At 47.3% G+C, this 25,434-nt stretch overlaps 1 protein-coding gene and 1 long non-coding RNA gene across 3 annotated transcripts in view; one reads left to right on the forward strand and one right to left on the reverse strand.

Annotated features, from left to right (window-relative positions):
* EFCAB3 (EF-hand calcium binding domain 3) overlaps window positions 1–25,434 on the forward strand; it is a 48,318-nt gene that overhangs the window by 6,128 nt on the left and 16,756 nt on the right. The window contains exons 1-9 of one of the 2 annotated variants that reach the window (XM_059726835.1): window positions 141–207; window positions 395–499; window positions 1,133–1,204; window positions 2,243–2,347; window positions 13,046–13,150; window positions 13,700–13,774; window positions 14,634–14,738; window positions 15,262–15,333; window positions 24,829–24,931. In XM_059726835.1, coding sequence (XP_059582818.1) covers window positions 159–207; window positions 395–499; window positions 1,133–1,204; window positions 2,243–2,347; window positions 13,046–13,150; window positions 13,700–13,774; window positions 14,634–14,738; window positions 15,262–15,333; window positions 24,829–24,931 — 791 coding nt within the window. In that variant the 5' untranslated portion in view covers window positions 141–158. Of the gene's footprint in view, window positions 1–140; window positions 208–394; window positions 500–1,132; window positions 1,205–2,242; window positions 2,348–13,045; window positions 13,151–13,699; window positions 13,775–14,633; window positions 14,739–15,261; window positions 15,334–24,828; window positions 24,932–25,434 lie in introns of those variants that run through there. The other variant, XM_059726834.1, reaches the window with a different exon arrangement.
* LOC132250295 (uncharacterized) lies at window positions 21,861–24,852 on the reverse strand. Its single transcript, XR_009461972.1, has 2 exons — window positions 24,784–24,852; window positions 21,861–23,559 (listed from the first exon to the last, which is right to left on the reverse strand). It is a non-coding gene; the product is annotated as an uncharacterized LOC132250295 (long non-coding RNA).

The raw sequence follows: 25,434 nt of genomic DNA on the forward strand, positions 1-25,434 counted from the left end.
GGGAAACCTCTTTGCATGACTGGAGAGGTGTAAAGTAAGAAAACTGAACCACAGGTTTTGAAGCCCTGTTCCTGCAGCTGTTTCTTAACCCTGCTGTACCTGGCCCTTGCCTCTGAGTGGTGCTTTCACTTGCAGGGGACAGCAAAATCAGCTTGAGTATGTTTATGAAGAGTATGATGAGCACACGGAGACCATCCCAGGCCAACAGTATGTGAGAACATGGGCTCACAAGTTTAGAGAAAGGTGGAAATTATGGATTGGGGTGGTTCAGAGAGGGGCATTGCAAATTCTGTGCACAAATCACACCCCAGGGTCCCTGCTTCATTTACACTCTCCCCTTACTCAGGCAAAGTTCTCCACTGACTAATGCCTATACTTTCCCTACCCGTTCTAGGTGATAAGGTTGATATCCAGCACCTGGACTCCATCCTGAGCAGCATGAGGGTCTACCTAATCAACGAGGAGCTGCAGGAGGCCCTGAAACATATGACAGTTGATGGTTAGTGTTCCCCGTCCTCTCTATTCATAAGGTACCGAGTGAGGGAGTGCAAATCAGCACCAGACTCCTGCTCTGTGCCAAACTTTGATTTTTGTCAGATGATGAGGGTGTGATGTGTGCACAATATATGGTGTGACAAGTGATCCATTGAAATAACATCCTTGGCCCAGATTGTGCAATGTGTGAAGCTGTAGTAATGGCACAAATGGATTGAATTGCTGATTCTCATTTCTAATAAATTTACTTTACTCAGCCATGTCAGTGTAAAGGGGTCTTAAAATGAGGTTCTTTGCTGTTTGAACTCATGACACTATAAGTGTAGAGGAGTTACGCAATAAAAAGACATGTGGTCCAGTGGAATCGGTCTGGTTTCCCATCCATGTCAATAAGAGCAGGATCTGGCCCTTTGAATTTTGTGCCTTCACTTTTCTGATGCCAGTGCTATGGACCTGCCAGGGATTCCATCATTTGGGCCTTAAGAACAAACAAAGTTGTAAGCAATTTACGTGACAGTGTATCTTTTTGGTGGCAACTCTCAAGAACTGTATTCCTGAGCCCAGTTCCCCTCTGCCTGTCTGTTCTTTACTTCCAGTTTGCTATTTCCCATAACCCTGACTGTGCTCTGTCTTGCAGAGGATGGGAAGGTGAATTTAGGTGAATTTATGGAGGGACTGAGGGCTCTCCAGAAATCACCCACAAGTAAAGGTAAGTGAGAACATAAAATGAAGATTGTTGGTAGATAGTGCACTGAATAAGGCAAGTGTCATTAAGTTATCATGTAATCATAGTCTGTGTAGTACTTACTTTGCATGGCCAGAAAAAAAGTTATACCACTAACCTTCTTTCTAGCCTTTCCCAATCCCTGAGTGTCCAACATTATAACATGGGGCCGTGATCCTACAACCATGCACATCCCTTACTTTCCTCACATAAAGTCTTGCAAAGAAGTAACCTCTAATCATGACTGTAGTAGCTGTTTCATAGTGAAACAAAAGATTCCCTCTATTTCCATGAACAGTTTGATAGACAGGATTCTTAGTAGACTGCATTCTGTCCACTTTCATCTTTGATCATGTTTTGCTTATTAGAAACATGAGCTGAATAATGTATGGTACACTCCATCTGAGCTTGCAAAGATACAGAATGACTTCTATGTGATACTGGAAGTTATCAGAGATAAGGAGCTTCTGTCTTGGATATGTTACTGATTGTTTCAAACATAAATAACCAACACTTAGGGATACATTAATCCCTTCAATAAGTCATCTTGCCTTTAGTTACACCACTAATTTATGCATGTTATGGGTTCCAGATGGCTCATCAGGCAGTGTGCAGTTTAGTAAGTAGGGTGTTTTCACTGAAAGAATACATATGGAATCCTGGAAACTTGGGTTCTATTCCTCCCTCTGCAGCAAACTGAAACAAATAACTGGATGGTGTCTGACCTCAAACAAACTTAATCTGCCTCTAACTCAGTGTCCAGTACTCTAAAAGGATTGTAACACTTTCCTAACTCCCCAAGTGAGAACAAGTTTTATTACAATCTTCTGCTTGTAAAGTACCTTTAGACCCCCAGAGGGATGGGACTACAGAAAGGCAAAGTACTACCGTTATCATCACCTTCATGCTATCAAAGTGTATTCCCCCTTTTTGCTGAACACTAAGGAATAATGTCATGAAAGACACTCAGATGAAAAAGGAAGCAACCGGTGACGATTCTAATATTTTCTCTTTTCTTTTTAGAGGACAGAGATGATGTCAGTAACCTGGACTCTGTCCTGACCAGCATGGGAGTCCATCTAACCAAGGAAGAGATGCAGGAGGCTCTGATGCCTATTGCTGTTGATGGTGAGCATTTCCATCACCATTTTCTCTATCTCCATTAGTGCAGCCCAAGCCTTTTCAGAGCCACAGAGGGTGAGGCTTGGTCTCCTGCTGCCAATGGAAGGTTCAGACTGACAGTATGAGAGACTGTTCCCTCCTAGTAGTGTCCAAGAATACCCACAAGATGGAAGTTCATTGGTTACCCACAAGTCTATTGTACCCTTCTGTGCAGGGAACTGCAAGGAGACCACACAGAGCCATTATCCCACCTGGCAATTTCTCCTGTCCAGAGGGATTCCTGGGTATCTGGAACAAGCTGGCTTTGTGACATGGGTGCAGTGAAAAGCAGTATCCCAAGACCAGCTCCATCTGCTGCCCCTGCCCATGCCAAGTTATGACTTTTGCCTCTGAGTGGTGCTTTCCTAGCAGGAGATGGCAGTGTGTTGGCTTGAGTGTGTTTCTAAAAAGGGTGATGAATGTGTGGGGACCTTTCCAGGAGAGGAGTAAGTGAGAATAGATGCTCTTTCTTCATGTTTTATTACCGATGTGTTATTATCTTCATGTTTTATTACCTGAACATTTGGCAGAAAAGATATGAGAGAAGATGTAAATGGCAAAGAACAGATGATACAGTCAAAATGCCTAGGTGACTGGTGAGGGAAGCCAAAGGAGTCTGTTAAATATCAATGACCAGTAGGGTTTTAGAGAAGGTATATCAGGAAATGGATAAGATCTAGGCCACATATAGGTCCATCACTGGATGCAGATGGTAAAGTTTAAAGGGTGACACAGAAAACACAGGTCACTTTTTTCCTGTTCTATGTCTGGAATGAAGGAGGAGGATGTCTCTATGCTACATGGCGTGATGTACAGAATAGAAACATTGCCATCTATAACTAAGTAGGATGTTAGACAGGATCTGCTAAAATCAAACATTTTCAAATCATAAGGTCCACATGGGACCTACACTCAGGGATCTCCAGGTCCAGCTGAGAAGTTCTCAGAGATATTATTTTTAAGTTGTAAGAAGTTTTGGAAAACTGGGAACATTTTAAAGGAATGGAGAACAGCCACTATATTTCCAAAATCTAAAATCAGTAATAGTATGACCCAAAGAATTCTGACCAGTTAGCCTGATGTCATTGAATCATAGAATTAAAGAAAGGTAGGGCTGGAACGGACTTCCATAGGTCACCTGCTCCAACCCCCTGCCTGAGGCAGGAGCATCCCTATCTAATTATCTTATGCAAAACCACAATCTAACCTCTTAGTAAAACAACCCTGACATAACACAAGGCATAAAACCCTAACCTGCCTCAGGGAAAGGATGGGAACCACAGCTGCCAAAGTTCTGCTTTTGGAAATGGTTGTTAATATATGTTCAAGGGATCCCAGGTAGAGGACCATGCCCCCACTACAAAGGATGACAACCCCACCACCACCATAGTCCATGCCAATCTGACCATGGTGTAAAACTCCTTCCTGGTCCCAAATCAGGTGATCAGTCTGACCCTGAGTAGAGGAGCGAGACCTTCTAGGCAGGAACCTCCAGTTTAAGTCCCTGCAGGAGCACTGGCACACACCAATCAAAATCCCCAGCCTTGGGGCCTTGCAGCCAGCACCCAATGCATTTGAGGGAGGCTTGAGAAAAACACTGACACATAGCAGAGGGGGTGGAATTCTGTCCCAGCCCCATGCAGCAATCAGCAGACCCAGAAGAATGGGAAATACCCATAGTTGAATACAGGCACAGCTACATCTAAATCATCCCCAACTAGTGGCTGTCCAACCTCTTCTGGAACACCTTCAGCGATGGAGGATCCACAACTTCCCTGGGCACTCAGTTACACTGCCTCTCTGTTCTAACAGTGAAGAAGTTTTTCCTGATTTCTGATCTAAACCTACTTGGCTGTAACTTCAAGCTATTGGTCCATGTCCTATTCTCTGCAGCAAAAGAGAAAAGATATTCTCCATCTTCTTTATGGCAGCCCTTCAAGTATTTGAGGGCTAGAAATACCAGTAGGTCAGTACTAGATAAAAGAGCAGGATGGGTCACTTGGACTCTAACATCAAGGTTAGAAGCTAAAATGCATGTAATGCTAGTCAGCATGGTTTCTTGAGGGGTAGGTGTTATCAAAAAACTTGGGGAAATCAAAGTAGAGTTCATCCAAAGTTGTATTTCATGGCCAAACTTATCTTATTTTTTACAGGATTTCCACATTTGACTCAGAATGACATGGAATTCCAATTTAAAAGTTTGCATTATATGGCATTAATATGATGCATATTAAATTAAAAATTGGATCACTGGCAGATCTCAAAATGTAGTTTTTAATGAGTAAATCAATAAGGAGGAATATTTCATAGATTTAATGAACATTAGGGCTGGAAGGGACCTCAGAAGATCAAGTCCAGCCGCCTGCCCCAAGGGCAGGAAGTCAGCTAGGGTCAAAGGATCCCAGCAAGATAAGCGTCCAAATGTTTCTTGAAGGTGTCCAGAATAGGTACTTTCACAACCTCTTGGAGGAGTCTGTTCCAGGCCTTGGGAATTCAGACAGTCAAGAAGTTTTTCCTTATGTCCAGCCTAAAACGGTCTGGCAGGAGTTTGTGATGGTTGGACCTCGTCATCCCCTGGGGTGCTCTGGTGAACAGGTATTCCCCCAGGACCCCAGATTCTGATGCACACCCCTTATGTGCTTATAGGCTGCCACCAAGTCTCCCCTGAGCCTGTGCTTCTGCAGGCTGAAGAGTCCCATGGCTCACAGCCTCTCCTCATAGGGCCTGTTCTCCTGCCCTCTGATCATGTGTGTGGCTCCCCTCTGATCTCTCTTAAGCTTCCCCATGTCCTTTTTTAATTGTGGAGCCCAGAATTGGATGCACTACTCCAGCTGTAGCCTTACTAAGGCCAAGTACAACAGGAGGATGACATCCTGGGTCTTGTTCGAGATGCATCAGTAGAAGAAAGCCAGAGTTTGGTTCGCTTTGCCAGCTGCAGTATCGCATTGGTGGCATATGTTCATCTGTGGTCAATCATGACCCCCAAGTCTCTTTCAGCTGTGATGCTAGTGAGTGTAGCATTGCCAAGCCTATAAGTGTGATGTGTCTTTTTTTCCCTGAGGTGGAACACCTTGCATTCCTCTGTATTGAATGACATCAGGTTTTCATCCGCCCAGCTTGCGAGCCTATCGAGGTTGGCCTGGATCACCAGCTTATCCTCAAGTGTGGATACTCTTCTCCAAAGTTTGGTATCGTCAGTGAACTTAGCCAGTCCACTTCTGACACCAGTGTCCAGATTGTTTATAAAGACATTAAAGAGTACAGGTCTGAGAACAGAGCTTTGGGGGACACCCAACAGAGCTTTGGTGACTAAGTGCCATGTTGATTCATTTCTGTCAACTACCACCCTCTGGGTCCAACCTCAGAGCCAGTTCCCCAGCCATCGGACTGTGGTGTAGTTGAGGCTGCAGTTGCCCAATTTTTCCATGAGGACATCATAGGACACTGGGTCAAAGGCTTTTTTAAAGTCCAAATATATGATATCAACCTCTGCCTTTTTGTCCAGGTGATATGTCACCTGATCATAGAAGGAAATGAGATTAGTCAGCCAAGACCTACCCACAACAAACACGTGTTGGCTCTCCCTTCAGAATGTTGCCTTCTGCTAGCCTGTCAAGAATGATTTCTTTGATCATTTTTTCCATGATCTTTCCAGGGATTGAGGTCAGACTGATTGGTCTGTAGTTTCCCAGGTCTTCTTTCCTACCCTTCTTGAAGATAGGCACCACATTGGCCCTCTTCCATTCTTCAGGTACTTCACCTGAGTGCCACGAGTTCTCGAATATCCTTGCCAGTGGTTGCGCTATTTTCTGCCAGTTTCTTTGGCATTCTTGGGTGCAATATATCCAAACCAGCTGATTTGTGGGGGTCCAGCCTCTCAAGATGCTCCCTCACAAGATCAACACCAATGGTGGGCATATATTCATCCTTACCCTGCTCATCCTGCAACTTGTCAGGCAGGGTGATCTCTTTGGGTGGATGAAAGACCAACGCAAAGTAATCATTAAGCAGATTGGCTTTTTCCTGAGTGTCAGTTATTAGCTGCCCCATTTGGTTTAGCAGGGGTCCAATGTTGCCCTTGTTTTTTTTCTGACTCCCCACATATCTGAAGAAGGTCGTTTTATTGCCCTTGATTCATGTAGCCAGTTGGAGTTCAGTTGCAGCCTGGGCTTTTCTAGTTCACTCCCTGCAGGTGCGGACCAGTGCAGAATACTCCGCCTTAGTGGTTTTCCTGTCTTCCATCCTTTATAAACCTGTCTTTTTAGATGTAGGAGGTCCATGAGTTCCCTGTTGAGCCAAGCGGGTTTCTGAGCCCTTTTACCACCTTTCCTATGGGTTGGGAAGGACTTCCCTTGTGCTTTTAGGATCACTTCCTTAAGGAGCAACCACTCATCATGAACTCCCCTGCCTGTCAAATAATCCCCTCTCATGGCCTCAAGAACAAACCTCATGAGCTTATGAAAATCAGCTTTCCTTAAGTTGAGAATTACTACATTACTGGCTGACTTGCCAGCTCTGCGATGGATAGTGAAAGTGATCAACTTGTGGTCACTGTCACCCAGCTTCCCTTCAATTCTTAGGTCACTGATTAGATCATCCCCTCTGGCTGGTACTAGGTCCAGTAGCTCCTTACCTCTTGTCAGCCCATAAACTTCTTGAGACAGGTAGAGCTCATCAATGCATGTGAGGAAGCTTTGAGATCAATAGGATTTGGCTGAGTGTTCTTCCCATGAGATGTCTGGGTAGTTGAAGTCTCCCATGACAACCATGCACTGAGAGCATGCAGCCTCAGCCAGTTCCCTGGCAAATTCCTGGTCAAACTCTTGTTCCTGATTTGGAGGTCCTACCATTGTATTCCCTTTGCCATGTTCCCTTCATATTCTAACCCAAAGGGTCTCCAGGCATCCTCCTTGGGTGCTAATCTCAGCTTGTAGGGACATATAGTTCTCCTTCACATAGAGAGCTACACACCCTCCCCTTTTTTCAGCAGGATCTCTCCTGTACAGGGTATAGCCATTTATACCTGTAGTCCAGTCATAGGAGGAGTCCCACCAGGTTTCCATTATCCCTGAGATTGTAGTTGGGTTTTTTTTAGCAGGAGGACCAGTTCCTCCTGTTTATTCCCCAAACTCCTAGCATTAGTGTACAGGAAAGTAAGGAAGCCATTGGAGGCCCTAGCAAATTACCCCAGGGACAGGTTTCTAGCAAAGTACCCCAGGGACAGGTTCTTGGTCCAACACTAACATTTTTATCAACCACAGAAATGATAATTTCAAAGTTTGCTAATGAAGCTTGACAATGACATGGCAATTGATGAGGTGGTAAAACACAAAGAGGACAAGGTCACTTTTAGAGTGATCTGAATCACCCACTTAAGTGCTCAAAATTCAATAAAATGCATTTTTAATACAGCCAAATTCAAGGTAATATATCTGGGCACTGAAAATGTAAGATGCACTTACACAATGGACAACAGTCTTTTAGGAGAGTAGGGACTCTGAAGGACTCAGGGACTGTAAAAGATAATTGCTTCAACTTAAGCTGCCAGGGCAATCCGACAGCAAAAGAGCTAATGCTGTTTCCCTGTTCATACAACCAAAAAATCCCAAGTCAAAGTAAGGAAGTGATCCTGCCTCCTTACACAGCATGAGTAACACTGCCGCTAGAATTCTGTGTCTAGTTCTTGTGTCCACACTTCACAGAGACCAGAGTAATGAGTCAGGGGCAGGAGAACAAGACTTATCATGCCAGGCTTTAAGAGCTCAATTTAACAGCTAACTGAAGACAAGGGATTTTTTCATGACTATAGACCAGGGGTGGGCAAAATGGCAGATCTGGCCAACAGTCAGACTCCATTTCCAGCCCCTGCCCACGTCACTGTAGCTGGTTTCCATGTAGACCCCAGCAGTGGTGGCACCGTGACAGCCCGGGCCAGGGTTTCTGTGAAGACCAGCCCCAGCAGTGCTGGCATGGTACGCAGCTGGGTGGGGAGCTATTCCATGGCCGAGCCTAGGATTTTGCAGTGGTGACAGTGTGGTACAGAGCTGGGGCAGAGCCACGACCCACTGCCTGCACGCCCCTGTCCCAGGCATGTGGGCAGTGGAGCGCAGTGGACCCCAGCTCCAGACCACAGTGTCACTGCCACAAGATCCCAGCCCCGGAGCAGCCCCCTGCCCAGCTGCAGGCGCTGCCAGCACTGCTGGTCTCTGTGGGACCCCTGGCCCTGCCCTGCTGGGGTTTCCATGGAAACCAGCTGCAGCAATACAGGCAGGGGCTGCTGGGAAATGAAGTCTGCTGTGGGCCTCTGGCCCATGAGTCATACTTTGCCCACCCCTGCTATAGACAGATACATATAGCTGGAAAAGATATGATGCTGAAGGCTTAAACCTTGCTGACAAAGGCCTAAAAAGATCAAGGGATAAATCCTATTTCTCTTGGCCTAAATGGTACGTATGCAACCACATCCTTGCAATCGGGGATTCAGCTTTGAAAATACAAGCATACGCCAAACCACTGAGCATGCTCAGTAGAGCTGTGGTCTGGTTGGGCAGTTGTGTGATAAAAGACTATAGGTATTGATGTAAGGCTGAGAAAGTCCCAAAATTTTGGTTTCAAGAGGATCATTGACTTTCTGCTCACAAACAGGAAGGAATTGGTTGAGAATGTGAAGGTGGAAGGTAACTGTGGTGGCAGTGTCCACAAAATAATAGTTCAAGATCCTAAAGGGAAGAAGGAAGGAACACAGCAGAATAAGGACAATGGACTTCAGCAGGAAAAGCAGACTTTAACAAACTCAGGGCCCTGGTAGGCAGGATTCCTTGGGACGCAATTCTGAGGGGTAAAGGAGTCCAGGAGGGCTGACTGTCCTTTAAGGAGGCTCTCTTAACAGCACAGGAGCAAGCTATCATGATGCAATGGAAGAATGCGCAGTACAACAGGAGATCAGCCTGGCTAGATAATGATCTCTTCAAGGAGATGAAATGCAAAAAGGAATACTATAAAAAGTGGAAACTTGTTCATAGTACTAGGGAAGAGAATAAGAGTATTGCACAGGTACACAGGGAGAAAATTAGGAAGGCCAAGGCACAATTTGAGATGCAGCTGGCAAGGTACATAAAAGGCAATAAAAAGGGATTCTATAGGTATATCAAAAGCAAAAGGAAAATCGGAGATCCCGTAGGTCCCTTACAGAATGTGGAAGGCAGTCTGCTCATAGGTGATGCAGAGGAGGCTGAAGTATTTAATGCCTTTTTTATTTCAATTTTCATAAACAAGGACAGCTACCAGATGACAAGTGCAATTGTCAGCAGAAATGAGGAAGGAGACAAAAAGCCTAGACTAATTTCAGAACAGGTTAGGGTTTTCTTAGAGAAGCTAGATGGTTTCAAGTCAGCAGGGCCAGATGGGATGGACCTGAGAGTATTGAAGGAAATGGCTGAGGTAATCTCAGAGCCATGAGCTATCCTTTCTGAGAGCTTGTGGAGGTCAGGCAAGGTCCTCAGATGACTGGAAAAAGGGCTTTTCCTTTCATAGCATTTGTTTGCCCAGAAGGGAAGGTTTGTGTTGCAGCCAGAGGGATTACTATTTGGTTAAGTTATACCGGTGGATCAAAGAGATTATAAGGGGAGGTAGAACATCCCAGTGCTGCCTGGGTGGCATGTGGTGAGTTTGAGCCCTGCCTGGGGCAGGGGCTCAGGGCAATCAGCCTGAGACCAGGAGGGCCAGACCTCAGCCCTATGAGTGGCAGAGCTAGGGCCAGGGTCCATCAACCTGAGGAGGGTGAAACCACAGCCCGAGAGAGGTGAAAGCCAGGGCCAGGGGTCTGCAGCCCAAGAAGGGTAAAAACAGAGGCCAGAATGGCAAGACAGGGGCTGGAACCTAGAAGTGAGGTTTGGCATCATAAGCCTAGCTAAGGGGACCAGTGAGAGGAAAGGGACAGAGGCCAAGCAGGTCAAAGCCCCAACAAGGGTGTAAAGGCAGCTCATCCTCAGTTTACCTGTGGCTGCTGGCATTGTCCCCAGGGGAACAAGCAGGGAAGGGAAACCTGCCTGCCCAGCTGCTGCTGCCACCCTAGAGCTGACCTTAGGGGTAGGCAATGCTCCCAGGGTGCTGTGGTCGGAGGGGCACCACACACACACACACACACGTGTCCACACCTGTGTGAGCAGCCCACACTCACAGCAGCAATCTCCCTCCATTCTATCCTGGCCGATCCCCTCCCCAGGCAGGAAGAGTGGTGCCCAGTCCAGCCTGCTCCCCACCTCCAGCCACTACTCAGGAAGAGTCAGGCTGGGAATGTGCGGGTGGTGTGGGGCCTGCTCCAGTCTGCCCACCTTGCTCATGCACAACAACAGTAGTGCCTATCCGCCCACCTGCCTGATGCACTGTGCCACTCCATCTCTCTGCCAGCCTGCACCCCATGCCCCTGCCTTCCTGCCTCTGCCTGTATCAGTGCCACTGACTTGGGGGGAGGTGCCAATATACAAGTTTGCCCAGAGCACCATTTTCCCTAAAGCCAGCTCTGCACAACCCCACCAGCATCCCACCCCCCCAGATCAAGCACACATCCCAGATGCCCACTCCATGCCCTGCAGCTCCCAGCACTGTCCCAGGTGAGCAAGCAGGGAAGGGGAATTTGCCTGCTGCTGCCACTCTAGGCTGAGCTCTGCCAGGAGAGCAGCAGTGGCTCTGTGGTGGCAGCCAGGCAAGCAGGTTCCCTTTCCCTGCTTGCTACCCTGAGACAGCATCAGCAGCTACAAGTGACGGGCCACAGGGTCATAGGTAAGCCAGGAGAGCCAGGGGGTCAGGAGAGGAGCCCCAGGGAAAGAGGGAGAGGGGAGAGGAAGTCCTGAGGGACTGAGGACAATGAAGGGAGCAGCGGCCAGGACTTGGGGCCGAGAGCTGGTGCCCCAAGGCCCCATTGCAGTGTGCTGGATGTGCCCGGTGTCCCAGGGGCTAGGGGTTGCAGTCAGTCCCCACTCCACTGCAGAGAAGCAGCAGCTACCAGGAGCGCAGGCGGCATCCTTATCCGAAGCAGGGAGCTAATCTAGTGAGTTGAGGAAACCCCTTCCCTTCCCTGGGGAAGCGGGACAGCAGCAGGCAAGGCACTGGGATCCTGAAGAACAGCGGAGTGCCAAGACAAGGGTCCCTGGGAGCTCGGGGTGCAGGCTGGCACTTGAAGCGGGATTGGCGAGCCACAAGGCGTGTGGGGTGCCTGGCCAGTCATCTGGAGCAGGGGTTTAGAGCAGTGACCCCTGGGAGCCGCCTGTGCTGCTGACCCTCTGCCACTGACTGCCCCAGAGGGGACTCAGTCCTGTCCCTTATTCTGCAGCTGATTGTCATCGGATGGAGTCCCTGAGCTTTGTGCTTGGGTCATGCCGATTGCTGCAGGAGCCTACTCTGTTGCTTGTTGCTTGCCTTTTTGGTTGCCACAGTGGGTCACCCTTCAGCCTCTTTGAGGGGTTGGGGTTTGGTACAATTTGATCGCTGCAGAACAGAAGAGCTTACACTTGCAGTCTGTCGCTTATTGGGAAGCCTGTTGGAGTTGCTGGGAGCGAGCACCTTGCTTCCTTGCTGTAGCATCTCAGCAGTGGCTGAAAGCTGCCAGTTACCCTACCTGTGGTTCTTTAGTCAAAGGTTGACTAATGCATTCTGGTTTGTTTTGTGATCCTGGTTATGCCATTTAAGTTCACTTGTAAATAACCTTTCCTTTTATTCTTGTTTTGTAAATAAAGTGTAAATAGTTAAATCAGTTAAGTGTTAGACCTTCTTGGGACCACGGGCTGCTCTGTGGGGAGCAGGGGCCGGCTGGAAAGTAAATTGGTGCTGGCCGGAAGCCCTGCCCCACTCTCACCACACCATCCCTGATATTGGGCAGGGGTGGCAACTATTGGGCTGCCACCCAGGTTACACTTACATTTAGGTGCCACTGCACCCACTGTCACTTGGAAAAGATAGAGTGGCTGGGAGCAGTGCCTCCTGGGATGCTGGAGAATCACTCCTAACTGATTATGGACCTGTGGAGCAGTCATACGTGACTGCAACACAAACTGCCCAAAACCAGTTAGAGATAATCCTTGATGAAAGGGGATTATCTTTAAACTATTCAGAGGGCCCTTAGCATGTGGTTTCCTGCTGTCATGTGTAGACACTCCTGCTTTAAGAGCCCTTAATGCATCTTTAAGTTACTGTGTAACAATACCCTGTGAGGGTGGTTAGGCATTGGAACAAGCTGCCTAGAGAAGTTGTGGGATCTCCATCCTTGGAAAGTTTAAAAAGCAGGTCAGACAAATGGTTGGCTGGGATAATCCTTCCTTGAGCAGGGGGGTTGGGCTAGATGACCTAATGAGGTCCCTTCCAGCCCTGCTTTCCTATGATCCTAGGGCTGACTCAAGATTTGTGGAGTAATATAGGAGTGTCTGAAAGAAACTAAATGGCCTTCGACAAACAATTTAGACTAGATGACCTAATGGTCCCTGCTGGCCTGAAACTTGACTAAACTCTGTGAAGTGGCAATTAAGATACAAGTGGTTCAAGGAGGGGGTTTAGGGAAGGGGATTGTAAACTCTGTGCACATGTCACACCCCAAGCCCCTTGCTCCATCTTCACTCTCCTCTTACCTGGGAAAATCTCCCCACTGACTAATGCCTTCCCCACCTGACCTAGGAGATAAGGTCGGCATCCAGCACCTGGACTCCATCCTGAGCAGCATGGGGATCTATGTGACCAATGAGGAGCTGCAGGAGGCCCTGAAACATACGCCAGTTGATGGTTGGTGTTTCCAGTCCTCTTTTGGTAAAGTGGGAGTGGTGATTGAAAACAGCATTGAAATTCCTGCTTATGCTTGTGTTTTATGCTTGTCAGATGACAGTCAGGTATAAGAGACAATTGATCCATTTTAAATAACATCATAGGCTTGTCTTCTGCTACCATCTAAACTGGTGTAAACTTGGCATAACAGCACTGATGCCACTGGACTAAATAACTAATTATATTTTACTTAACGTTTCTTGGTAGTGCAGGGGTGGTGGTGGGGAAATCTTTAAATGGTCTGAAAATATACTTGCACTCATAACAAAAGCAACATACAGTGACTTCAGTTCACCCCATTTTAAAGGGAAACAGGCTCTGGCCCTTTTAATTTCATGTTCTCCACACTGACACCTTTCAAGGATGCGATGGCTGCATCATTTAGAAAAAACATCTCCTTTCCCGGCAACTCTGCTTAGTTTTAGCACTGAGCTTAGTTCCTTTCCCCCTCTCTGTCCATTAGTCTGTCTATCATTTCCCTGACTTTGGCTGTGCTTTGCCTTACAACAGATGGAAAGGTGAATTTGAGTGAACTGATGAAGGGATTGAGGGATGTCCAGAAATTGCCACCTGTTGAAGGAGAGAGTGAGTATAACACAGACTGATGGGAGATCCTTAGTACACTGAATGAGCCAGGAGTCCTCTGGAAGCAACAGTGTGGTTTTATATAATTAAAGCTCTCTGGTACTGAAGCCGCACAAAGAGAAAGAAGGAAGGATCTTTAATTTTGGCATCTTTAATTTCATATTTCCTAGCTCTAACTCTCTGACTTTGAAAGCCCTGGTCCTGCAAGAATGCACATGCTTCACTTCACTCATAGGCATTCTCCTTGAAGTCATTAGGGTAAAGTTAAGCACATGCCTTAATGTTTTCAGCACTTGGGCTTTCATGCCATTCTTGTCCCCAGAGGTTTTTTGTATGTAACAATATTTCTTCTGACTAATAAACTCTGAAGGATACAAATCTGGAGAAGTTGGGCTAAGAGAGAACCATTAATTAAGGACGCAAGGGTTTCTTCAGAATAGAACACAGGAATCAGTTCACAATCATATAGAATCAAGACAGCAGGCTTCTGTTCTCCTCCTTGCTGCAGTCCACATATATGGTGACTTTAAACCAATTACCTTATCCCTCTCTCCCTCAGTTTCCCCTGTTATAAAACCATGCTAATACTGCCCGGCCTCATAGGGGGCATGGAAGTTTTATTTTACTTGTGTGTTTGAAGTGCTTCCAGATCTTCAGGTTAGTTTGACTACAGAAAGACATAATGTCTTTAATATTCTTGTTTTCATTTTTCTCTCTGTGTTCCAAGAGCTCCTTTGCATCCTGGCTGCACCTGGGGGATTATTGCCTTGCTTGGTTGTTTAGGATGATACTTAAACATATAAATGGAAAAAGAAAATTAAAACTGTAATGGTTTCCAATACAGTGCTTCTTTCAATAGAGGACAGGGTCGATGTCAGTAACCTAGACACCATCCTGGCCAGCATGGGGATCCATCTAACCAGTGAGGAGATACAGAAGGAACTGAAGCACATCACTGTGGACGGTGAGCCTTTCCACTGCCCTTATGACTGTCTTCATTGGGGAAACCCAAGGTTTGTCAGAGCCCCAGGGTGTGAGACCAGGTGAACAGGAAAGGTACGTGCTGCCAACATGGGTGTGGGGAGGAGCAGTGTAGTGAGGGAGCTTCTCCCTGGTGTTACTGCCTGGGCATACCTAAAATCCTGACTGTAATCTGTTTACTTCACCTCAGCTTATCTTCCTTTGTAGACCCAAAGGCTGCTTTCATTTGCAGCCAGTTGCTTATATATTCTTGGTAGCAACTAGAAATTACCAAAACCTAAAGACTCCTTCCAATTGCCACCTCCCCTCCCCTCCTTCAAAACAGGAATCTGTGCTGTGGAGTCAGCACTGAACCATTGCCCCTACTGGCCTCTTCCTTTGTGCACAAGGGATTCTAGCTTTGTGACACCAGAGCAACAGAACCCAGCAGTCTAACTCCAGCAGCTGCTGCCCCTGCTTCACGCCTGTTCCTAGCCCTTGCCTCTGACTGGTGCTTTCCCTTGCAGGAGATGACAAAATCAGCTTGAGCACATTTATGAACAGCATGATGAGTACACAGAGACCATCCCAAATCAAAAGTATGTGAGAACAAAGACTCTCTGCAGCCATTGTATATGATGTGCCCCCCCCCCCCCCCCCCCGGTGCTCTCAGGAAGGTGGAGATGCACATTTTTTGTCCTTTACTTGCTAAGAACAGGTCTGTTATCCCCAGCTGGTCCCCTACGATGTGTTTTGGTCCAGAACTGGCATTTAGTTGCCTCTGCAGCTAATGGAACATGGGACATAGCAGTGGAAGGAACTTCCCATTCATCTAGGCCAGTGTCCTGCTGTTATAGGCACCATGGCTGAGAATCCCTTTTGCAAACTAATTGAACGTCTTAAAAACTGATTTTTTTTGTCTCTATTACTTCCACTGGGTGGCTATTCCAGAACCTGATTAACAGTTACACACTGTCTTCTGATTTCCAGCTTAAATTTATTCATGACCAGTTTATACTCACTGTTCTTTGTACTAACATTGTTTTTTAGGTTAAATAGTTCTTCTTCCCTGGTGTACACCCCCCACACACTTCATTTAAGCACCCCAGTGAAACGGACTGATTTTCCAAAGTGCTCAGCACTCAGAAACTCCCCTTAAGTTCATCAGGAGCTGCTGTTTGTTCAGAGTTTTTAAAAACCATGCCACTGATTTTAGATACTTCTATATGGACTGTGGTCATATAACTTTAAGTCACTCCTTCTGTGGGCAGCAGCTCCACTTTTCAACTACTTTAGGAAGTCCTCAAAATTACATTGTAGGCATTTAGGTGCCTACCTACATCTTGGTTTCTCTCTGCTTACCCGTCAGTGAAATGGAGAGAATAGCACTGCCCTAACATTATGAGGATGACTACACTAAAAATTGTGAAGTTCTCCAATAATTTAGCAGTGGGGGGCAAAGTAAGTGCATCACAGAGATAAGCCTAAAAGGAAACTAGTTTATAAGTTCTAGCTTTGGTCGAGACATTAGTGTTTTGCATCAGCATCCTTGAGAGGAGGATTTGCAGCTTTTGTGATGTTGCTGCTTGAATGGCAGGCTTTAGATAACAATTACATATCAAAGGTGTTATGCCAGAAAGTCTAAACAGTCCTTACCATTTCCCTTTCTGGGGTGCTGATTAGGGGAATAGGGAAGGTGTAGAGGTCAAACCCCAACATTTCCTTTCTACTTAAGAAGACAGAGTCAATATCCGTAACCTGGACTCCATTCTGGCTGACATGGGGATCTATTTAACCAGTGAGGAGATGCAGGAAGCCCTGAAGTTTGTGACTATTGATAGTGAGTGTCTCCCTGGTCTCCCTCTGCTCTTTAGTTTCATAGTCTTGTTCTTCCCAGCCACTGCTATGTGTTCCATTTTAGCTGAGGGGAACATGAATTTGAGTGAATTCATTCAAGGAGTGAGACCAACTCAGACCCGGTCCTCAGTAAAAGGTGAGCAAGAGCTTTACTGGGAACATAAGAACCTAAGATGAGAAAGGGCCTCCTAGGCTATCAAGTCCAATACCATGCATTTACAGGTAGTCATATACCCAAGAAATCCCCAAAACGATTGTATGACCCTCACACACAGCAACAAGGCACAAGAACACCAAAAACACCCCATAACATGCCAGAGGTTGCAGGGGAGACGAGGGAAGTGCTAATGCCCTGGCATTGCATTGGCAAGGAAGTAGTTTGTTAATACATGCTCAAAAGAGACTAAAAAAAGGACTGTGTCCTGTGCTATAGAGAAAAACAAACCCCCCTTCAGTCTCTTTCAATCTGACCTAGGGGATGAATTCCTTCCTGACCCCATTAGATTCATAGATGTTAGGGTTGGAAGGGACCTCAATAGATCGTCGAGTCTGACCCCCTGCATAAGCAGGAAAGAGTGCTGGGTTTAGATGACCCCAGCTAGATGCTTATCTAACCTCCTCTTGAAGACCCCCAGGGTAGGGGAGAGCACCACCTCCCTTGGGAGCCTGTTCCAGACCTTGGCCACTCGAACTGTGAAGTTCTTCCTAATGTCCAATCTAAATCTGCTCTCTGCTAGCTTGTGGCCATTATTTCTTGTAACCCCCAAGGGTGCCTTGGTGAATAAAACCTCACCAATTCCCTTCTGTGCCCCCATGATGAACTTATAGGCAGCCACAAGGTTGCCTCTCAACCTTCTCTTGTGGAGGCTGAAGAGGTCCAGGTGCCCTAGTCTCTCCTCATAGGGCTTGGCCTGCAAGCCCTTAACCATACGAGTGGCCCTTCTCTGGACCCTCTCCAGGTTCTCCACATCCCTCTTGAAGTGCGGTGCCCAAAATTGCACGCAGTACTCCAACTGCGGTCTGACCAGCACCCGATAGAGGGGAAGTATCACCTCCTTGGACCTATTCGTCATGCATCTGCTGATGCACGATAAAGTGCCATTAGCTTTTCTGATGACTTTGTCACACTGACGACTCATGTTCATCTTGGAGTCCACTAGGACTCCAAGATCCCTTTCTGCTTCCATGCCACCAAGCAGGTCATTTCCTAGGCTTTAGGTATGCTGGACATTTTTCCTCCCTAGGTGCAGCACTTTGCATTTCTCCTTGTTGAAGAAATTCAGTCTGTTTGTCTGTCAGCTGATGCCAGATCTTCATCTAATGTAAATCAACATTAATGTATTAGCTTCCATGGGGCATTGCCAATTTATAGCAGCTAAAGATGGTCCCTCTTTCTCAACCTTGTCCTTAGCCTATCTGTTATAGGTATGTACCTGAAATAGACTATCTGACACATGGCCCTCATCACTGTTGTCTCTGGAAGTAGATAGATAATGCCACATGCCATGCTGATAAAAGGTGTCTCCAGAATGGGTATATACAGCACCATGCATATAATTTTATATAGTTTTTGTAACGTACACAGCATTGGTACATTTAATTTTGCTTGATTATTAAGAGGAAAAGATGGATATCAATGACCTGGACTCTATTCTAGCCAACAAGGGGATACATTTAACTAATAAGTTGCTGCAGGAGGTCCAGTGGCATTCTACAGTTAACAGTGAGTGTTGGGCATATCACAATGTAGTGTGCAGAGTATGGCATATATGTTTCTATGGCCCAAACATTGTTGCCAGTGCATCTGCTCAAAAACATCAGACACTACACCTGTGACTAAAGGGCATTTGATCCATTTGAAAAAGAATCCTGAGATGCAATGACTGATATCCTTTCATAGAGTCAATGGACTGTAAGGGACCTGTAAGATCATCAAGTCTGGTCCCCTGCCATAGGCAGGAGATTAAAAAGCTCAAACTAGCTCAATGAGGTGCTTATCCAGCCTCCTCTTGAATACCTCCAAAGATGGTGACTGTACCACAGCTGCTAGGAGTATGTTCCAGATTCTAGTTACCCTTATGGAGAAGTTCTTCCTTCTGTCCAGCCTAAATCTTTCCTCTGTTAGTTTGTAACCATTGGTCCTCATCCTTCCAAGGGCTGCCTTCCTGAAGAGTTGCTCCCCCAGATCTTGGTGTTCCCCCCTGACATATTTGTAGGTGGCTATCAAGTCTCCTCACAGCCTCCTCTTACCCAGCCTGAACAAGCCCAGCTCCCGCAGTCTCTCCTCATAGGGCCCATCCTCCAGGCCCCCAATCATGCGGGTGGCCATTCTCTGCACCCTCTCAAGTTTGTCCGCATCCTTCTTGAAGTGCAGTGCCCAAAACTGGGCACAGTACTCCAGTTGTGGCCTCATCAACACTTGAGTAGAGAAGGAGAAGCACCTCCTTGCATCTGTTGGTAACACATCGACTGATGCACACCAGAGTTCAATTCACCCTGCTGGTGGCTTCATCACACTGTTGGCTCATATTCATATTCATTTTCTGGTCGATTGTAACCCCCAGGGCCCATTCAGATGTAGTGTTAGCCAGTGGGCTGCCACCTATCCAATAGTTAAGGTGAAGGTTCTTCCTACCCAGATGAAAGACCTGGCAATTTTCCCTGCTGAACCTCATCTGACTCTGATCAGCCCACAGAACCAATCTGTCTAGGTTGTCCTGGATCCTTGCCCTATCCTCTGGTGTGCCCACATTTCTCCACCACTTAGTATTGTCCACAAACTTAATCACAGAGCAAGGGTTTTCAACTTAATAAGTGTACCCCCGGTGACCCACTTTTTAATAAATGCACCCCTTCGGGGGGGGGGGGGGGAGGGAAGAGGCAGGTGGTGAGTGGCCAGATGCAGAGCCGGACTGGGGGGGTGGCAAGCAGGCAGACACAGAGCAGAGGGGGGGTGAGCAGCGGAGCAGCAGCAGCATGGCGTCTGTGCAGCCCTCCTCTCACCCTGCCCTGGCCCTGCTCCCATGAGGCAACAGCACAGGGTGACAACGCTTCATCCCTGCCCATACTCGTGTACCCCCTGGGACCTCTCAAAGTACCCCTAGGGGTACACATACCCCCAGTTGACAACCCTCATCATAAAGCATTTCACCCCCTCATCCAAGTCATTAATAAATATGTTAAAAAGCACGGGTCCAAGCACTGATCCCTGTGGAACACCACTGGAGATAGTCCTCTAGGATGAGGCCGTCCCATCGATTACAACTCTAGGACCGGCCTCTAAGCCAGTTATCCACCCACTGTAGGCTGGTCCAGGCCATTACCCTCCAGTTTTATTGTCATGGGAGACAGAATCAAAGGCCTTACTAAAATCTAAGTAAATGATGTCTACCTCATGACCCTTGTCCAGCTGGTTAGTTACCTTGTTGTAAAAGTACACCAGGTTTCTCAGGCATGTTCTACCCTCCACAAAGCCATGCTGGTTGTTTCTTAATACCCTGTCAGTTACAACCTTGTGATTGATGGCCTCTTTAGCAATTTTCTCAAAAGTTTTTCCAAGGACCGAAGTCAGACTAACCAGTCTGTAGTTTGCAGGGTCATCCCTCCTCCTTTTCTTAAAGATGGGCACCACATTGGCCCTCTTCCAGTCATCCAGGACCACCCTGAGTTCCATGACTTTTCGAATATCTTCACCAAAGGCCCTGCTATGAGTTCAGCCAGTTCTTTCAGGACTCTTGGATGTAGGTCATCTGGCCCACTAGACTTGAAAACATCCAATTGTTCTAAGAGGACCCTCACCTGTTCAGGACTGATTTGATGTTGTCTGTAGGCTTCTCCATGTTCTCTAGGCCCCTGAATGGGTGCACAGCTCCTATTAGCCTTCTGGAATTCCAATGTAAAGTATTCATTTAGGAATTCTGCCTTTTCATGGGGGTCAGCTGTGAGCTGTCCCTCCATATTCAGTAGGAGTCCCACAGTGGAACTCAATTTTTTTCTTGGTCCCCATGTACCTGTAGAAGGACTTTTTGATGTCCTTTATTTCAGATGCCAGTTTGATCTCTATGCCTGGCTTGGCTTTCTGTATCTCATACCTGCAGACACTGATAAATATAAGTGAACTCTTCTCTGGTTGCTGAACCTTTTTCAAAAGTTCTCTAATGTTGCTGTTGAGCCAAGCAGGTCTCTTGGCTTCTTTCCCACTCCTTGATCATGTGGGAATGACCTCTTTTTGGGCAGTGAGAATTGCTCCCTTGAAGAGCCACCATCTCTCCTGAACTCCCAAATCATCCAGTCACTGGTCGCAGGGGGCCTAACCTCCTGAGTTTGTCAGACTCTGCCCTTCTGAAATCTAGGACTTCTGTTCTACTAATTGGGATCCTGGCCTTCTGATGGATGTTGAGCCTAATCAGATCATGATCAGTGTCACCCAGAGTGCCTCCAATCCTCAGGTCCCCTCCCATGTCCTCTCCTTTGGTAAGTACTAAGTCCAGAGTGGCTTTACCCCTAGTCAGTCCTTCGACAACCTGTGACAGGAACAGGTCACTGATAGCTGCCAAGAAATTGGCTGACTTGCTGGAGCCAGCCAAATGGTTCTCCCCACAGATGTCAGGGTAGTTGAAGTTACCCATGACAATCAGGTCTTTAGTTCTGGCTACCTGGAAAATGCCTGATCATTCTCCTGTTCTTGGGAATGAGGTCTGTAGTATTCTCCCACCATCAGGTCTTCCTCTCCTGAACACCCTTGTATCTTGACCCAGAGGGTTTCGAAGGACCTCTCCCCACTATCAAACCTGACCTGCAGGGAGAGGTAATGCTCTTCATGTAGAGGGCCACTCCTCCTCCCTTCTTCCTAACTGAATCCTTCCTGTAAAGCCTATTGTCCTCGATATCCACTGCCCAATCATATATCTCATCCCACCAGGTCTCCATCAGCCCAATGATGTCAAATTCCTCATCTGCCAGGAAGAGAGCCAGTTCCTCCTGTTTGTTGCCCATGCTTCTGGCATTCCCATAATGGCACCTAAGTTCCCCGCTGTTTGCCTCAGTTTTTCTGGCACTATGTGTGTATCTTAGGGTGTTGGTGCTCACGTGGGTGTCCAATACGTTGATGCCCTCTCACAAGTCATTATGAGAAGAGGATTCATGTACAGCAGTGGATTCATGTGTAACAGTGGAACCTCTCCGGTCTCCCTCAGACATGCCCAGTTTAAAGCCCTCCTAAGCAAGTCAGCAATTCTCGTAGTGTTGGCTACAAATGTCCAACTCGGGATCCTTAAAATTCTAGTTTATTAGGCAGATTGAAACACTGTAATCATAAACCTTGGGGCTGGTCCCCACACACATACACACACATAGTAGCAGGCTACAGAGTCAGGTATACCTATCCTACAAGCGCTGGAGTCTGTTGTTGAGGCTTCTTTCAGCGTGGTGTTATCTTCCAGAAGGGGATCGCCAGCTGGTCCTTCTGGCTGGACAGGTCTGGTTGAGATGGAGATCAGGAGGGCGCCACTGAGGGTCACTTTTCACTGCCTTTTATCTGTCCCTGGCAGACTTTGGTGACTCCCTAGTTTTCAGGTTTGCCCAATCCAAGGGTCATTGACCCTCGTGGGACTTCCCCCCCCCCCCCTTGGTGGCTACTGGACAACATCTGTCAGCCCCAGGGGTCGTCCGCATGTACGTGCAGGTTTGGGAGTCCGTTGATGAATTTAGAATAGGGCTCTGCAAGTGGTCGATCTGGAGATATTCAGCCCAAAAGTTGGTCTCTGGCGTTGATTAACTCAGACCAGGGCTTCTAGTCCTTGATCAGTGACATTTAGAGATTTCCCCGTTGTTACATTGTCTTCTATTGAGTTCTTCCCTTGGTTGATCTGCAGCTTCCAGGTGATAATTGCTGCCTGCTACTATGTTACACATTCAATCACTGATTCACTCACTCTTTCAGAGGCCAGCCTGATACAGGGAAGGGCAGTTTGATTCCTGCCTTTGTTAACATTGTTACAATGTATAATTTACTTATGAAACTAAACATATTCAGTTGAAAGTTGAAAGGTGAGGACTATAAAATATAAGCTACAAATGCCATGGCACACAAATAGATAAAAATACCAAACTACAAGGGGAGATACAAAATGCACACATACAAATTTTAAAACACAATTCCTTATCTTAAAGTGAAAGAGAGAGGAAGGAAGAAAAGGTAGAAAAAGAGAAACATATCCAAAGAGGGGAGAGCAAATGCAGGCAAGAGGAAAAGGGGGCTTTCTGCTACAGTAGAAAAGAGCTTCCTCCCTCTGCCTGTGAGGTGAATACCATCTCTTGAATACCATTGCTCTGCATGTCAGGGTCAAGGAATCCAAAGCCTATGCAGTGACACCATCTGCAAAGTCTTTGGTTGACCTCTTCAATGCACTCCTCCCTTCATTGGCCTCAGCCCCTGAGTGGAATGATTGAGAAGACCACTTGTGCTCCTAGTTCCTTGAGCTTGCCCCCATGGTCCTGTAGTCACCCGTGATTCCCCCAGAGCTGTTTCTTCCCATATTGTTGGTGCCCACATCGACAAAGAACATGTGGTAGTGGTCCATATGATGGACCAGCTTAGGGATCCTTTCCGTAACATCTTGGATCCTGGCTCCTGAAAGGCAGCAGACCTCTCAAGCAAGAGGGTCTGGATGACAAATGGCTCCTTCTGTGCCCCGCAGGAGGGAGTCTCCCATGACAATCACCCTTAGTTGCTTCCTTAGTGGGGGCAGCTGCTCCCATCCTGTTTGCAGTGCAGAAGACACAGATGCCCCATCCATCCATGTTGTGACGGCTTCATAGCAATTGTGCAGGGCTATTGATGGAGCAACTGATGCGCCTCATGGCTTCGGGCCTGAAGTGACCAACTTACACCCACTGTTGGTTGGGTCATCTTGCGCAAGCCCGTTCTTCTGCCTGGTTTCCACAGTGTCCTTCTCTGGGTGCAGGGCCTGGCAATACACGTTGATTTCTGCCTTGTGTTCCCTGATAACTTGTACCCTGTTCACCTCCCCCTGAAGCTCCCGGCCCTCCAGTCTCCACCAGCAAGCATATCCCACAAGTGGGGGTGCCAGTGCCCCAGCTCTCAGTCCCCAGCAGATATGCCAGGCAGACCTTGCAGCCTGGAGTCAAGGATTCTGTCTGTGTGGAGACTGGGACCATAGTCTCTGTCTGGGTAAAGACCTCCGTGGTACCATGGGTGGGTGGTCCATCCAGACCTGGAAGCCCAGGGGTGTGGCACATAATCATTACCATGTCTGCAGGGCAGACCTGAGTCACATGGCCTCCTAGATGGTTGCTTAGGTAGTAGACCAGGTGGGTGTGTGGGATTATCCCTTCTGTATTCAAGAGCCCTTAATCCTTCTGATGGTTGTATCTATCAAAGGCCCTGCATTGTCTTTGCCCTGTGATCCCGGCTCCAGCTTCACCCACCCATCCCGCACACAGATGCTACTCCCTGCCTGCCTGCAGCCCCATCCCATCTGCCCAGCTGAATGCACCCTACCTGCATGGGTCCCAAGCCAGTTTCTATGGTGACCCCTCACCCACCTGCCTGTTCTGTCTGGCAGTCCCAGAAATGGTCACGAGGCTGACAAGCCCAGGCTGGATAGGATCAATTGTCTCTCCCCCCGCCTTTCCCTCTGCATTGGATCAGCACCATCTCCTTGCTGAACTGGGTCAGGTCAGCACCCTCCCCTTGCAACAGCTCACCAAAACACCCTAAGTGGCTCTCCAGCCCAAATAATTGCCCTGCCCTGGGCTAGGACCATACTCAAGCCAGCTGGGGCAGTGCCCAGGCCATTACTTTGGCTACATCATGGCAGGCTGGACTTCTTATCATGAGGGTCAGTAAGAGCTGGATCTGGTCACAGCTCTGGAGCACCAGGAGCACCCTGAGAGTTGCTGGTCCTGGAGGATCCTTGTGCTCCTAGTTGCAAGTCAAATGAAGGTATCAATCCAGGAGGTGAGGCAGCCAGAAAAGAACAGGGGGACTATCTGAGGCTGTCTGTGTTACTGGGCTGCCTCCACCATAGTGGTACACAAGGCCAGCTACAACAACAGAACCTCCTAATGGAGACCTGGCATCTGGCAGCAGAAAAGACCTCACCTTCCTAGCGTATACCATCTTCCCAAAAAACAGATGCTTACTTGCTTGTTTGTATATATTTACTTACCAACAGATCATTTTTAACCCACTGCACATTTGTCTTTCATGCCAGAGAAACCTGGGCCAAACTTTGACCAGACCCCCAAAACAGATATGACGTTGAAATCCATGCCAAAGAAAATGATGCTGAAACCCCTGCCAAAAAAGATACGTGGGTGAGTATGGAGTCAGACATTCACTTTTGATTTTGGAAATGCAGCCACATGCCTGCAGTGGCCCAGCTGGGGGCATCCTAAAGCACACATCCCTGCTCCACTGGAGCAGACAGCTTGGGACAAAGCTAGGCCACCCACCCTGTGGGGGGAATTTACAGGGGAGATGCAAAGCATCTTGGGATGCTTGGGGACAGTGAGTTAACTTGAATCTGGAGGGGATTTGGGGCAAAAGTTCAATAAACTGATTTAATTTAAATCAGTTAAGTCTGATACTACATCCATCCAGGCTCATCTTAAACCAGTTTGGGCCATTTTGAAAGCAGTTTATGTGTACTGAACTTCTGTTGTGTTACAGTTTTGAACAGGTTTCCGGTCACTTACACTGGTTTATGTGCAATTTCTGTCCCTAGCCTAAGGGTTAATATGTGTAGCATGTACTGCTCAGTTTTGCCTGCAAAAGGGCTGGTGAGCAGGGGCATGGGTAGGGACTGCAAGTCTGCTCC

The sequence above is a fragment of the Alligator mississippiensis genome, chromosome 4, assembly GCF_030867095.1.
Source record: "Alligator mississippiensis isolate rAllMis1 chromosome 4, rAllMis1, whole genome shotgun sequence".
In the NCBI taxonomy this organism is placed as follows: domain Eukaryota; kingdom Metazoa; phylum Chordata; order Crocodylia; family Alligatoridae; genus Alligator; species Alligator mississippiensis.